The sequence below is a fragment of the Fringilla coelebs genome (genome assembly GCF_963513975.1).
Source record: "Fringilla coelebs genome assembly, contig: SCAFFOLD_30, whole genome shotgun sequence".
Taxonomy (NCBI): Eukaryota; Metazoa; Chordata; class Aves; order Passeriformes; family Fringillidae; genus Fringilla; species Fringilla coelebs.
The window spans coordinates 1,060,324-1,073,264 of NW_028167448.1; the positions used below are offsets into that span (position 1 = coordinate 1,060,324).

Below are 12,941 nucleotides of genomic sequence, written 5' to 3' on the forward strand. Positions count from 1 at the left end.
ATACTTCCCCAATTCTGAGGTCCTCAACAGCTCCTTGGGACCCCTGCCCCCCATTGTCACCCACCCACACAGTGCCACCGGTGCCAGGCCACAATGACACCCACAAGCAGGAGCAGGAACAAAAGGGCCCCACCGACCCCTGCAGCCACTGCAAGAAACAGAGGGGGACACATCAGGGTCACCCATCACCCCAGGGATCCTGCACTCCCTGGTGACCACGTGTGAACCCACCTGCATCCCTGTGCATCCCTGTGTCCTGCGGTGTCACCTCCAGGACACCAGGGGTGATGGTGGCATTGGCCACCAGCACTGTGGGGACAGAGACAGGGCTGAGGCCACAGGGAGTGGCTGGCAGCCAGTGTGGGGGGGTTAGGGATGGGTGGGAATGGGTGTGATGGGGGATGTCAAAATTGGGGTCACACCAGAGAGGGGTGAGGGGACAGGGTGGAAGGACACAAGAAAGGTGTGATGGGGGGCAAAGAGGTACCCAAGCAGGTGGCCTGAGCAGGCAATGGGGGCTCCCCGTGCCCATCCCTGCACCCACTGCTCACTGTGACAAAGAGCCGGGTGCTGCTCTTCCGCACGGGCACCCCTCAAGGCGCCCCTGGCAGCTGTAATTCCCCAAGTGGGAGACTCCCATGGTGGGCATTAACAGCTGTGGGGACCCCTGTGGTCCCCCCACCACCTGCCCATCCCGGTAGAACACATGCAGGAGGGGGGCTTGGGGCTTCAGGGGTCTGGGGGTGCTGAGGCAGCCGAGAGTCAGGGGGGACTCCTTGGTGGGTTTTGGGGGAACCTCCAGCACCGGCACAGGGGAGAGCTCAGGGCAGGAGAGAGGAGGGGGATTTGTGGCCCTGAGTTTCTGGGCTGTGGGGCTGTGGGGATGTTGGGGATCAGGGCTTCAGGGTGCTCACCATGCACTGTCACTGTCACTGGTGCTGACTCCTGCCACCCCCAGGATCCCACCTCGCCCTTGCAGCTGTAGCGGCCACTGTGGTTCAGCTTCAGAGGGGACAGGGACAGCTGGGTGCCATTGGGGAACACTCCCAGTTCCTCCTCATCATGGTAGAAGGACACCGAAGTGATCGGTTTGTCTCGCCAGCTCCGGCAGCGCAGTGTCACCGTGTCCCCCTCCAGCAGCACCCGTGCCGGCACCTGCAGCACCAGCCAGGCTGGGGGACAGGGGGGTCCTGTCACATCTCAGGGATCTGGAGGGTCCCCATGTCACCAGGACCTCCCCATTGGGTCACACCCAGCGCACCAGGGGTCTGCAGTACCCCCACGGTTTCGCCCACACTGGGATGCTCTGGGATATCCCCAGAGCTGGGGACAGGCTCTGGTCACACCGGGAGGGGACCCATGGAGCTGAGCCCACTCAGAGCCCTTGGGGTCCCAGCCTGGGGACAACCAAACCTCCCTCACCATCTGAGACGTTTATGGTGGGGCTGAGCCCACTGCCAGGTCTGTCACACTCATAGGTGCCCTTATGGGTGACAATGAGGCGGTCCCGTCCCTGTTGCCACCAGCGCTGCCCGTTCCTGTACCAGGTGGTGTCACCGGCACTCCCTGAGCCCTGGCAGGTCAGTGTCACCCGGTCCCATTCCACCGGTGGCGTCCAGGGGGGTTCCACAAGGAGCTGGGTGGTCTGGGTCCCTGCAGGTGACAGGGGACACCAGACTGCCAGGGCCAGCATGGGCTGGGGACAGTGGGGTGGGGACATGGCATTCACCGAGGACTCACCAGCGAGGCCGAGGGTCTGGGCTGAAAGGGAGAAGGGACAGGGCTTGGAGGGGGTGGCACTGCAGGAACAGTGGCACAAGGCATGGGGTGTGGGGTTTCTCTGAAACGTCTCAGTGGGGGCTTTGGTGTGGCATAGAGGTCTCGAGGACAGGGACCCAGCAACCAACACATGCTCAGGCATGGGGACCATGTGCTGGCACAGGTCACCCTCACCAGCCTCTCAGCCACAGCTCCATGGCCCTGTGCTCATGCTCCCATTCCCATGGCACCTGTCCCCATGGCCCAAGCACATGATACTTGTCCCCTTTTCCCTCTCCCTGTATCCCTGTGTCCTTGTCCCCCCAGCTGCCCCAGCTACAAGGTTCCTTCTGCCACATCCTTGTCTCCACATTTCCTTCCCCCTGTCCTGCCATCTCAGTTCCACTCATCCTTTCCTCTGTTCATGTTCCCAGGGCCACCCCACAACTCTGGTCACACTGGGCTCTGTGCCCTGCTGGCATTGGAGACCTCAGGGGACCCCACAGCCCCCCTGTGCACCCTCCCCTCCCCATCCCCAGGGTGTCAGGCCCATGCCCAGGGCACTCACCCCACAGGAGCAGCGCCACCTTCCCGGACATCCAGGTGTCCCCAGCCATGTGGACTGGCTGTCACTCACTGCTGTGGCCACCACTCCCCTGGCTGGCAGCTCTTCGGATGAAGGGGAAGGAAGCAAGGTCACGCCTGTCCCCACGTGTAGGTGGCCCTTGGTGGGGCAGGGTGGCCACAAGCTGGGCACAGGCTGGGGACAAGGGTAGGTGGGACCAAGTGGGACATGAGGTTCCCAGGAATGGGGGGCTCAGTGGTTTTGGGGACCCAGGACAGGGTGTCTAGGGGAATGGGAGATCCCTGGGACGGGGTTCCTGGGGAATGGGGGTGCTGAAGGGGGAGAGACACTGGGAAGGGGTGGTGGCATGGGAATGGGGGTCCCCAGGGCCTGGGGAACTCAGGGATGGGAGTCCCAGGGGAATGTAAGCGCCAGGATTTGGGGTCAGGAGATGGGGGTCCTCAGGATGAGGGTGCCGGGGGAATCGGGTGTCCTGGGAGAAAAAATGCTCTGGGGAAAGGGAGATTTCAGGGGATGGAATGAACGGGAGAGGGTTTTTGGGGAATGGAGTCCTGGGCCATGGAGATCCTGGCGAATGACCATACAGGCCTACAGGTCACAGGAAAGGGAGGATGGAAGGAATGGGGCTTCCATGATTGGGATCCCTGGGGAATGGGGGCACCAGGTATGGGCAGTGGCTTGGTGAGCCTGTGGGTGAAAGCTCCTTCCCTGGGTGCCTCAGATTTTGGGGTGACTCAGGACCTAAGAAAGTCCCCCCGGGGGGCTTGTTTTTTGGGAGGGTGACCCCAGGTAAGTTCCAGGAAGGTCTGGGCCTGGGTCCTTATTTTCCTCTTTATTTCCATATGGGTCCTCTTTATTTCCACTTCCATCATTTTACTCCTCAATTTCACAACCCCCAGTTCATGCCTTGATGATTCTGTAGAGGCCATGAGCAGGGGGTGAGGGGTCTGCAGGGAGGGCTGGGGAGGCTGTGCAGGATGGGGGTGTCAAGCTTCCCCCCCCCAACATTTTCATTTTCCTGCAGAAGAAGGAAGAGGCTTTTTGACACGTTTGTTACTCTGGGGGTGGGTTCTTTCCTGGGGGGATCCTGTCCCAGGGGGGAACACATGCTGGGCAAGGGGATTCTGTCCCAGGGCATGGAAGGTCTGGAGGGTGGCCAGACTTCTCCATTCTTGCTTGTCCCCTGCTGGATCTGAGCCGGCAAGAGCAGCTTCGGCATGGAACCCACGGCAGGAAGGAGCTCCCAAACTCCTCCTCTTTGAAGCCAGTGGCCATCCAAGTGTGGGGCCCAGCCATGGCCCAGCCCCACTGCACAGGGATGGCCATTGCCCAGCCCTGCTCTGGCCAGCCCCAGGTGGCAGCCAGGACCTGAGGGTTCCCCCTGCCCCCTTGGCTTTGATTCTGGCAGCTTTAGAGCTGCTGCAGAGGTGAGAATTCTGTGGGGGAAAAGGGCCTGCCTGTGGTTTGCTCAGCTCTGCAAGAAGCACAAAACCCAAAGGGAGCCCAAGCAGTGGCTCTGTGAGGGCCATTGATGGTTTTCAGAGCAGGGCTGGCTGGAAACCCCCCCTGCAGGGGTAGCTGGGAGGGAACCAGTCCAGAAATACAGGAATTGATAATTTTGTCCCTTTGCCCCAGGGACTGAGAGAGCCTCTGAACTACTGCAAATCCCACAAAAATTTGCTCAACAACCTGACCTGGACCCTCCTTCTTGAACAAAACCTGCAGCCTTCTGGAACCTCCTGGAAGGAAGCTTTGGGTTCTGGATGTGCACAGCAGAAGAGAGGAAAAAGTGTGGAAATATTGAGCAGGGGCTGCACATGAGGGGCTGGGGAACAGGGGTGTCACAGCAGGAGCAGGGAGTGCCCAGGCAGGGGAATTCAGGGCAAGCTGGAGTGGATTTACCAGGGAATCAGACCCTGAGGCACACACGGACATTTCCAGAGATTCCTCTGCACTGTCCCAAGGATGGACAGAGGTTCTGCCCTCCCTGCAGAACCCTCACCCCTACTTCCACCACCCTGGCGTTCCTCCAACCCGTTTCCTGCTCGTGGCCTCCACAGAATCATCAAGGCACAAACTGTGAAATTGAGGGGGAAAATGATGGAAATGGAAATAAAGAAGAGAAAAAGCCCCTGGGGGCTATAGGGACCCAGGCCCAGACCTTCTTGGAACCTACCTGGGATGACCCTCCCAAAAAAAAAGCACCCTGGGGGGACCTTGCTGGGCCCTGGGTCACCCCAAAATCTGTGGCACCGAGGGAAGCAGCTTTGACCCACAGGCTCACCAAGCCACTGCCCATGCCTGGCGCCCCCATTCCCCAGGGATCCCAATCATGGGAGCCCCATTCCTTCTATCCACTCATCTCTGGGACCCCCATCTCATTACTGCCATTCCCCAGAAACTCCATGGCCCAGGACTTCATTCCCAAGGAACCCGATCCCATTCATTCTATCCCCTGAAATGCTCCTTCTCCCAGGACCTTGATTCTCCCAGGACCCCCTTTCCCACGGGATCTGCCATTCCCCCAGCATCCCCATCTTCAGACCCCAAATCCCTGGAGCCTACATTCCACTGGGATTCCCATCCCTTATTCCCCGCAGCTCGGGGGACCCCCATTCACATGGTACCGCTATTCCCAGTGACTCCCCCTCTTCAGCACCCCCATTCTCCAGGGACCCCCATTCCCTGGGATCCCCCCATTCCCATGGACACCCAGCCCTGGGTCCCCAAAACCACTGAGCCCCCCACTCCTTGGAACCCTATGTCTCACCTTGTCCCAGCCTTGTCCCCAACCTGTGCCCAGCCTGTGGCCACCCTGCCCCCACCAAGGGCCACCTCCACATGGGGACGGATGTGACCTCGCTTCCTTCCCCTTCATCCGAAGAGCCACCAGCCAGGGGAGTGGTGGCCACAGCAGTGAGTGACAGCCAGTCCACATGGCTGGGGACACCGGGATGGCCGGGAAGGTGGCGCTGCTCCTGTGGGGTGAGTGCCCTGGGCACAGGCCTGACACCCTGGGGATGGAGGGGAGGGTGCACAGGGGTCTGCAGGGTTCCCTGAGGTCCCCAATGCCAGCAGGGCATGGAGCCCAGTGTGACCAGAGTTGTGGGGTGGCTGTGGGGACAGGAACAGAGGACAGGGTGAGTTGAACTGGGATGGGGGATGGGGACAGGAACAGAGGACAGGGTGAGTGGAACTGGGATGGGGGATAGGGACAGGGGGATGGGAATGTGGAGACAAGGATGTGGCAGAAGGAACCTTGTGGCTGGGGCAGCAGCGGGGACAGGGACACAGGGATACAGGGAGAGGGACAAGGGGACAAGTACCATGTGCTTGGCCCATGGGGACAGATGCCATGGGAATGGGACCATGGGCACAGGGCCATGGAGCTGTGGCTGTGGGGCTGGTGGGGGTGACCTGTGCCAGCACATGGTCCCCATGCCTGAGCATGTGTTGGCTGCAGTGTCCCTGTCCTCGAGACCTCTGTGCTACACCAAAGCCCCCACTGAGACGTTTCAGAGAAACCCCACACCCCATTCCTTGTGCCACTGTTCCTGCAGTGCCACCCCCTCCCAGCCCTATCCCTTCTTCCTTTCAGCACTGACCCTCGGCCTCGCTGGTGAGTCCTCAGTGAATGCCACCTCCCCACCCCGCTGTCCCCAGCCCATGCTGGCCCTGGCAGTCTGGTGTCCCCTGTCACCCACAGGTGCCCAGACCACCCAGCTCCTCGTGGAGCCCCCCTGGATGCCGCCAGTGGAATGGGACCGGGTGACACTGACCTGCCAGGGCTCGGGGAATGCCAGTGACACCACCTGGTACAGGAACGGGCAGCGCTGGTGGCAACAGGGACGGGACCGCCTCATTGTCACCCTGAGTGGCACCTATGAGTGTGACAGACCCGGCAGTGGGCTCAGCCCCACCATAAACGTCTCAGATGGTGAGGGAGGTTTGGTTGTCCCCAGCCTGGCTCCCATGGGGACCCCGAGGGCTCTGGATGGGCTCTGCTTCATGGGTCATCTCCTGGTGTGACTACAGCCCGTTCCCTGCTGTGGGGATATCCCAGAGCATCCCAGTGTGGGCGAAACCATGGGGGTACTGGGGACTCCTGGTGCGCTGGGTGTGACCCAATGGGGAGGTCCCAGTGACATGGGGACCCTCCAGATCCCTGAGATGTGACAGGACCCCCCTGTCCCCTCAGACTGGCTGGTGCTGCAGGTGCCGGCACGGGTGCTGCTGGAGGGGGACACGGTGACACTGCACTGCTGGAGCTGGAAAGACAGACCGATCACCTCGGTGTCCTTCTACCACGAAGAGGAGGAACTGGAAGTGTTCCCCAATGGCACCCAGCTGTCCCTGTCCCCTCTGAAGCTGAGCCACAGTGGCCGCTACAGCTGCAAGGGCCAGGTGGGATCCTGGGGGTGGCAGGAGTCAGCACCAGTGACAGTGACAGTGCATGGTGAGCACCCCGAAGCCCCCACCCCAACACCCCCACAGCCCTTCCCCAGAGACTCGGTGCCACAAATCCCCCTTCCCTCTCCTTCCCTGAGCTCTCCCCTGTGCTGGTGCTGGAGGGTCCCCCCGAGCCCACCGAGGGGTCCCCCCTGACTCTCAGCTGCCTCAGCACCCCCAGCCCCCTGCAGCCCCAAGCCCTGCTCCTGCATGTGTTCTATCCGGATGGGCAGGTGGTGGGGGGCCCACAGGAGTCCCCACAGCTGTTGGTGCCCGCTGTGGGAGTCTCCCACTCAGGGAATTTCAGCTGCCAGGTGCGCTCCGGGGTGGGCCATGCAGTGAGCAGCACCAGGCTCCGCGTCATGGTGCACAGTGAGTGCAGAGATGGGCAGGGGGAACCCCCACAGCTTGCTCAGGCCACCTGCTTGGGTATCTCTTTGTCCCCCATCACACCATTCTTGTGTCCTTCCACCTCTCCCCTTGTCCCCTCACCCCTCTTTGGTTTGACCCCAATTGTGACATCCCCCATCACACCCATCCCCCCCATCCCTATCTCCCCATACTGGCTGCCAGTCCCTCCCTGTGGCCTCAGCCCTCTCTGTCCCTGCAGTGCCTGTGGCCAATGCCACCATCACCCCTGGTGTCCTGGAGGTGACACCGCAGAACACAGGGACACACATGAACACAGGTGGGGTCACACATGGTCACCAAGGAGTGCAGGAACCCCTGGGGTGATGGGCAATCCTGATGTGCCCCCCTCTGTTTCTTGCAGTGGCTGCCGGGGTTGGTGGGGCCCTTTTGTTCCTGCTCCTGCTCATGGGTGTCATTGTGGCCTGGCACCGGTGGCACCCTGTTGGTGGGTGACAATGGGGGGACAGGGGTCATGGAGAGAGGTGGGAAGGGTCCCAGAGAAGGAAGGCTGTAAGGCAGCACCCACAGTCCCTGACTTGGGAGGGGCTGAGACCCAGTGACCATGGCTCAGAGAACTGGGGTGGTATTGGAGGGTTGTGTAGGGACTGTGGGGGTTCTATCGGGGGTCCCCCTCCCTGCCAGGCTCGGGGTTCTGGGGGCTCAGGGTGTTGGTACAAGTGGGGTGGTTCAGGGATACTTGGGTGCATCAGGATACTGGGGGGGCCTGGGAAGAATTGTGTGTCTGGTGGTGGTTCAGCATTCCCAAGGGTGGATGCGGGCCCCTGGGTCTCCAAAGTCACCCCTCCAGTTTTCCTTTGCAGATGCCAGGAAGCACCAGGAAAGGTGAGTGCAGGTTCCAGCCATGATACACCTTTGACCCAAACCCCCAGGACCTCCCATGCCCTTCCACACAGCCCCTTATTCCCACAGGGCTACCCCAGACCCCCTGGCACCCACGGTGGAGGATCCTCAGGAGACGTACATGAAGCTGCAGTGGCAACCGTGGGAACCCAGTGACATGTATGACAGCCTACACCAAAAGTTGTGATGCTCTGGGAAGCAGGAGGCACTGGGTGACACTGGGGGTGCTCCCTCCATGGCTCCTGTGGTTGCCCATCCTTCCAAGGGAGGTGGTCCTGGGTCAGGGGGCGTCCTCACAGGGCACCCTCTGCTCCCCATTTCCTCTCCTCGTACCCCCAAGGGCTCCCCCATCCCTTTTGCTCGCACCTGCAGGGGCTCCCACACCCCATCCAAGTGCCCAAGTACTCTCAGTGACTGCCCCATTCCCTCCCCACAGTGCTTGCAGTACACCCAGGGCTTCCCCATTCCCCCTCCCACTACCCCTGTCCCATCCCTCTTTAAAATGGGGAGTCGGGGAGGATTCTTGCTGAAAGGTTTCTCAGATGAAAATGAAGCACAAACACAGCAATATTATATCTGAGAACTGTTTATTGACAAAGGAGGGTAAGTGTTCTTACCGAAGGGGGAGAGAAGGGAGTAGAAACGGAAAAGGAAAGAGAGAGAAACAGAAGACAGGGACAGCGTTACCATAAGAAGCCCGGGAGCTCTGTGAGCATCAGCTCGGCAGATGGAGTGTGTGTGCTGCGAGCCACGGCGAGCCCACAGGGCTTTTGTGAGTGGCTGGGCAGGATTTCCAAGCGATGGCACCTGCGTGTCTCTGGCATCGGCCAGCGATGGCTGCAGGCTGGCTGCTGCGGGCTGGCTGCGGGCTGGGGCTGCGGCACTGGTGGCTCTGGGCTGGCTGCCGCGGGCTGGTGCTGCGGTGGGCAGGTGCAGCAGGCTCGGTGCTGTGGGCAGCGTGGGAAATGCAGCACAGGCGGTGGGTGGGTGCAGGCAGCATCCGCTCTGTCGGGGAAACAATGCAGGAGGGCAGGACGAACAGGAATGAGCTGCCTGGTGGAAGCAGCCAAGCAGGGAAGAACGGGTGCAGACAGGGAAGAAGGACCACCGGGAGGAAAAGGCGAGGCGGGGAATATAGCTGATATTTGTGTCCGACGTCCGGGAGGAATGATGCATCTGACTCCATCTGTTCAGAAGGCGAATTAAGTACTTTATTCTACTATATTATTCTATATTATATTACATTACATCTAAACTGAATCTGCCAAGCACTCAACTGCACTCCACACTGCACAGAATCTCATGACTGCCAGCCCACATTCCCAACACACACATACCTGGATTCAATTGGTCAGTGAATCAAAACACTCACACCAGAATCTAATCACCAATTCCCTTCAGGTAAACAATCTTCCACAATGCATTCCACTTGTGAACAACACAGCAGCAGTAAATGAGATAAGAATTGTTTAGATCATTTTTGATTTTCTCACTGCTTCTCCCATGTTCAGAGAATGTGAATCCCACAGGGGAGGAGGGCCAAACTGACCCTCCAAGCGAGTCCCTGATCCCTCCAAGAAACCCAAAGCCAAAGTCTCCTATTGTGTCACAGTTTACTGCTTTTATTTGAAAAGGCTCCTCCCACAGCCCGATTTCCTGGGCATTTTTTCACACACTTTTTTCCCAGGCATCTGTCTCACCAGCCAGTGGGGGTCACTCACAGCCCCATCACGGAAGCTTTCTCTCCCCTGATCATCTGTTGTGTGAAGCCTCGCCGGGGACAGGGTTCCCAGCACATGTACAACCCACAGAGTCATTTTTCACCTCATGTGTATCATGTGTTGAGACATGAATCAAAATCAGATTTGTTCCTCTGAACCCCCATGTGCTTAGTGGCTCTGCAATCCCCCTCCCAGTGCTCCCAGTAAGGTGGCTTACTGGTGCCTGTCCCAGTTGCAAGGGGGCACAGGACCTGGTTCCCTGCTCCTGGCAAAAAATGCAGCTCTTTGGTTAAACTGGCAGAAATGGTGTTTCTTTGTTCAGCTCTGTCAAGGAAGCTGAACAAGGTGGGAACCTCCCTTGGAATGGAAAATACGACCCCCTTCTCTCTGAACTATTATAACTTATAAATTACGGGGCTTTTAGGAAAAGATGTGGGAACAGGAATAATTGTCTTTTACTGGTATATATTGTGAGAAACAAGTTAATGGAGGTTGTTTTTGCTGGATGTTATATGAATTGATATTACATTATTGATTATGTTGTTGATAAAATATTGTGATGTTGTTAGTGTTGGGACAGTGATATGAATTGTGGAGTGGTCGATGTTGTGGTGGTGGCCATGAAAGGGTGGGGCCCAGCCATGGCCCAGCCCCACTGCACAGGGATGGCCATTGCCCAGCCCTGCTCTGGCCAGCCCCAGGTGGCAGCCAGGACCTGAGGGGCCCCCCTGCCCCCTTGGCTTTGATTCTGGCAGCTTTAGAGCTGCTGCAGAGGTGAGAATTCTGTGGGGGAAAAAAGGCCTGCCTGTGGTTTGCTCAGCCCTTCAAGAAGCACAAAACCCAAAGGGAGCCCAAGCAGTGGCTCTGTGAGGGCCTTTGATGGTTTTCAGAGCAGGGCTGGCTGGAAACCGCCCTGCAGGGGCAGCTGGGAGGGAACCAGCCCAGAAATACAGGAGTTGATCATTTAGTCCCTAGCAGCAAGGAACTGAGAGAGCCCCGGAACTGCTGCAAAGACAACAACAATCTGCTCAATAACCTGACAGGGATGCTACTTCTTGAACAAAACCTGCAGCATTCTGGGACCTCATGGAAAGAATATTTGTGTTCTGTCTCAGCTGCCAGACAAGAGGGAAAAGTGTGGAAATACTGACCAGTGGCTGTGCCCCTGCCCTCCTCACCTGCGCAGGGCACGGGGAATAAATAGGGCTCTGCCCCGCTTCTGCACCGCCCCTTCCAGGGTACCCCTCCCCTTCCCAGAGCTGTGGGATCTTACCCTGGCAATGCTCAGTCCCGACACATTGCGACAGTAGCTTCGGACACGCTGCCATGGTTGGTTTGGACACTCCATGACCATCCAGGCACTCCCAGCGCGATGGCAGCTGGGCCCTTCCCGGTGCTCCGGGACCACCATTGCGGTCCCTCCTTTCCGTGAACCCCACCGTGGGGTCTCTGCCCCCCCGCTGTCCCAGGCTCTCCCCTCTGCCTTTTCTCTCTCTCCATGCACGGGGCTCCCCAGTTGGGTCCCAGTCAGTCCCTCCATCCCAGCCCCTCCCAACCGCTGCCCCCCGGCCCCTCCGGCCGCACCCCCCCAACAGCCCCGGGACCAGCACTGGCTGAGGCTGCCGAGCTCCTGCAGGATGAGACGTTCCTGGGGCAGCGCTCGCTGAGCGGGGCCCGGCTCCCTCACGCCGTCCTTGCCCGCAGCACTAGAGCTCCTGCAGCCCCGGGCGGGTCCTTCCGGATGTGCCGACTGCTCCCGGAGAGCTGCCCTTTGTCGGGAACCAGCCCAGGAGCACCCGAATCATCCCCAAAGCCTGGGCCGGGACCTCCTGTGAGGCTGAGCCTGAGGGGTTTGGGAGCCCGATGAGTGTCACTGCTCTGCCCCAAAATCTGGGGGAAGCAGGAATGACAAGCTGTGCCCAACCATGGCCCAGCCCCCTGGGCCTCACCTGAGCACCCTGCAGAATTCCCAGCACTCCTGCTCCACCTGCATGCCCAGGTGCTGTTCCCGGGGGCCCCCTGCTCCAGCCGCTCCCGCCTCAGCTGCTGCTCCAGCTCAGCCTTCCTGGCCAGCCAGCGGGAAGCAGCAGCAACATGGCACAGGCACTGAATCATCCCCAGCACCAGCAAAACCTTCCCGGCAGTAAAGAAAGCTCCTTGTGGCCAGAGGTGGGGGCATGTGACCTCCAAATGGTATCCAATGCTGCCTTGTGTGTCCCAAAATCCCTGTGAGAGGCAGTGGAGCCATGCGTTTGTGCACAGGGATACTTTAGGAGCATGGCTGAACTTCAGGAGCCCCAGCCCTAATTACAACACCTCCTTAAGGGCAGCTCCTCTGCAGCTCCCAGAGCAGAAGAGGGGCATTGTCCCAACCAGCTCCAGTTTTGCCCCATTTTCCCCTCCCAAGGCAATGCCCCCAGCCTTGGCTGTCCCTGTGCTCCAATTGAGGCAGCAGACCCCTCGGGACTGTGGCTCTGCTCTCCTCTTCTTACTCCTTCTCCCTGTGTGGCTTCTCTGTTGGGACCAGCAGTGGCCCAGGAAGGGCAGGAAATCCAAACGTGCTCTGAAACCCCCTGAGGAGCCCCAGCAGAGTCAGCACCGAGCTTTCCTCAACATCCCAGAGCAATTCAACATTCCCAGAGTTGCTGTGCAAGGACTGAAGGAGGAAAAGGGAATGAAAGGCTGAGGGTTTGCAGGAATTGTGGTGTAAAGCCACCAGAGGTGCTGTTGTGGACCCGAGACCTGCCTGGGGTCAGGCGCTGCCTTCTTTCCATTCGGGATCATGGACAGTGGTCGCAGGCGATGGGCAGGACGTGTGCCTGATCCCGGGACACTGCTATGCTTCCACTGGGCACTGGGATCCAACCTGCTGCCTTGGCGGCTTCTGCCCGCTGCCAGTGGTGGTGCTGGGATCGATTGGTGCCTGTGAGTTTGCAAAAGGAGCGATTTCCCCTCCTCCATCCTGTCCAAGGCTGCCATGGCCCCTGAGGGGATGGAGCTCGACCAGGGCGCCCCCTGCTGGCCGGGAGTGCTCCTTGCAGCGCCCCCTGCTGGCCGGGAGTGCTCCCTGCAGCGCCCCCTGCTGGCCGGGAGTGCTCCCTGCAGCGCCCCCTGCTGGCCGTGGTTATAACTGCCACAAAAACCAACAGCGCTGA

The 12,941-nt window shown here is 59.6% G+C and overlaps 1 protein-coding gene across 1 annotated transcript; it reads left to right on the forward strand.

Annotated features, from left to right (window-relative positions):
* Positions 1-5,978: 5,978 nt before the first annotated feature.
* On the forward strand, positions 5,979-8,252 carry LOC311165878 (low affinity immunoglobulin gamma Fc region receptor III-like; the record flags this gene model as incomplete). Its single annotated transcript, XM_084227373.1, is given in 6 exon segments — positions 5,979-6,009; positions 6,012-6,281; positions 6,543-6,800; positions 7,566-7,649; positions 8,026-8,047; positions 8,135-8,252. Coding segments are annotated over 6 exon segments (783 nt in total).
* Between the last annotated feature and the right edge of the window lie 4,689 nt (positions 8,253-12,941).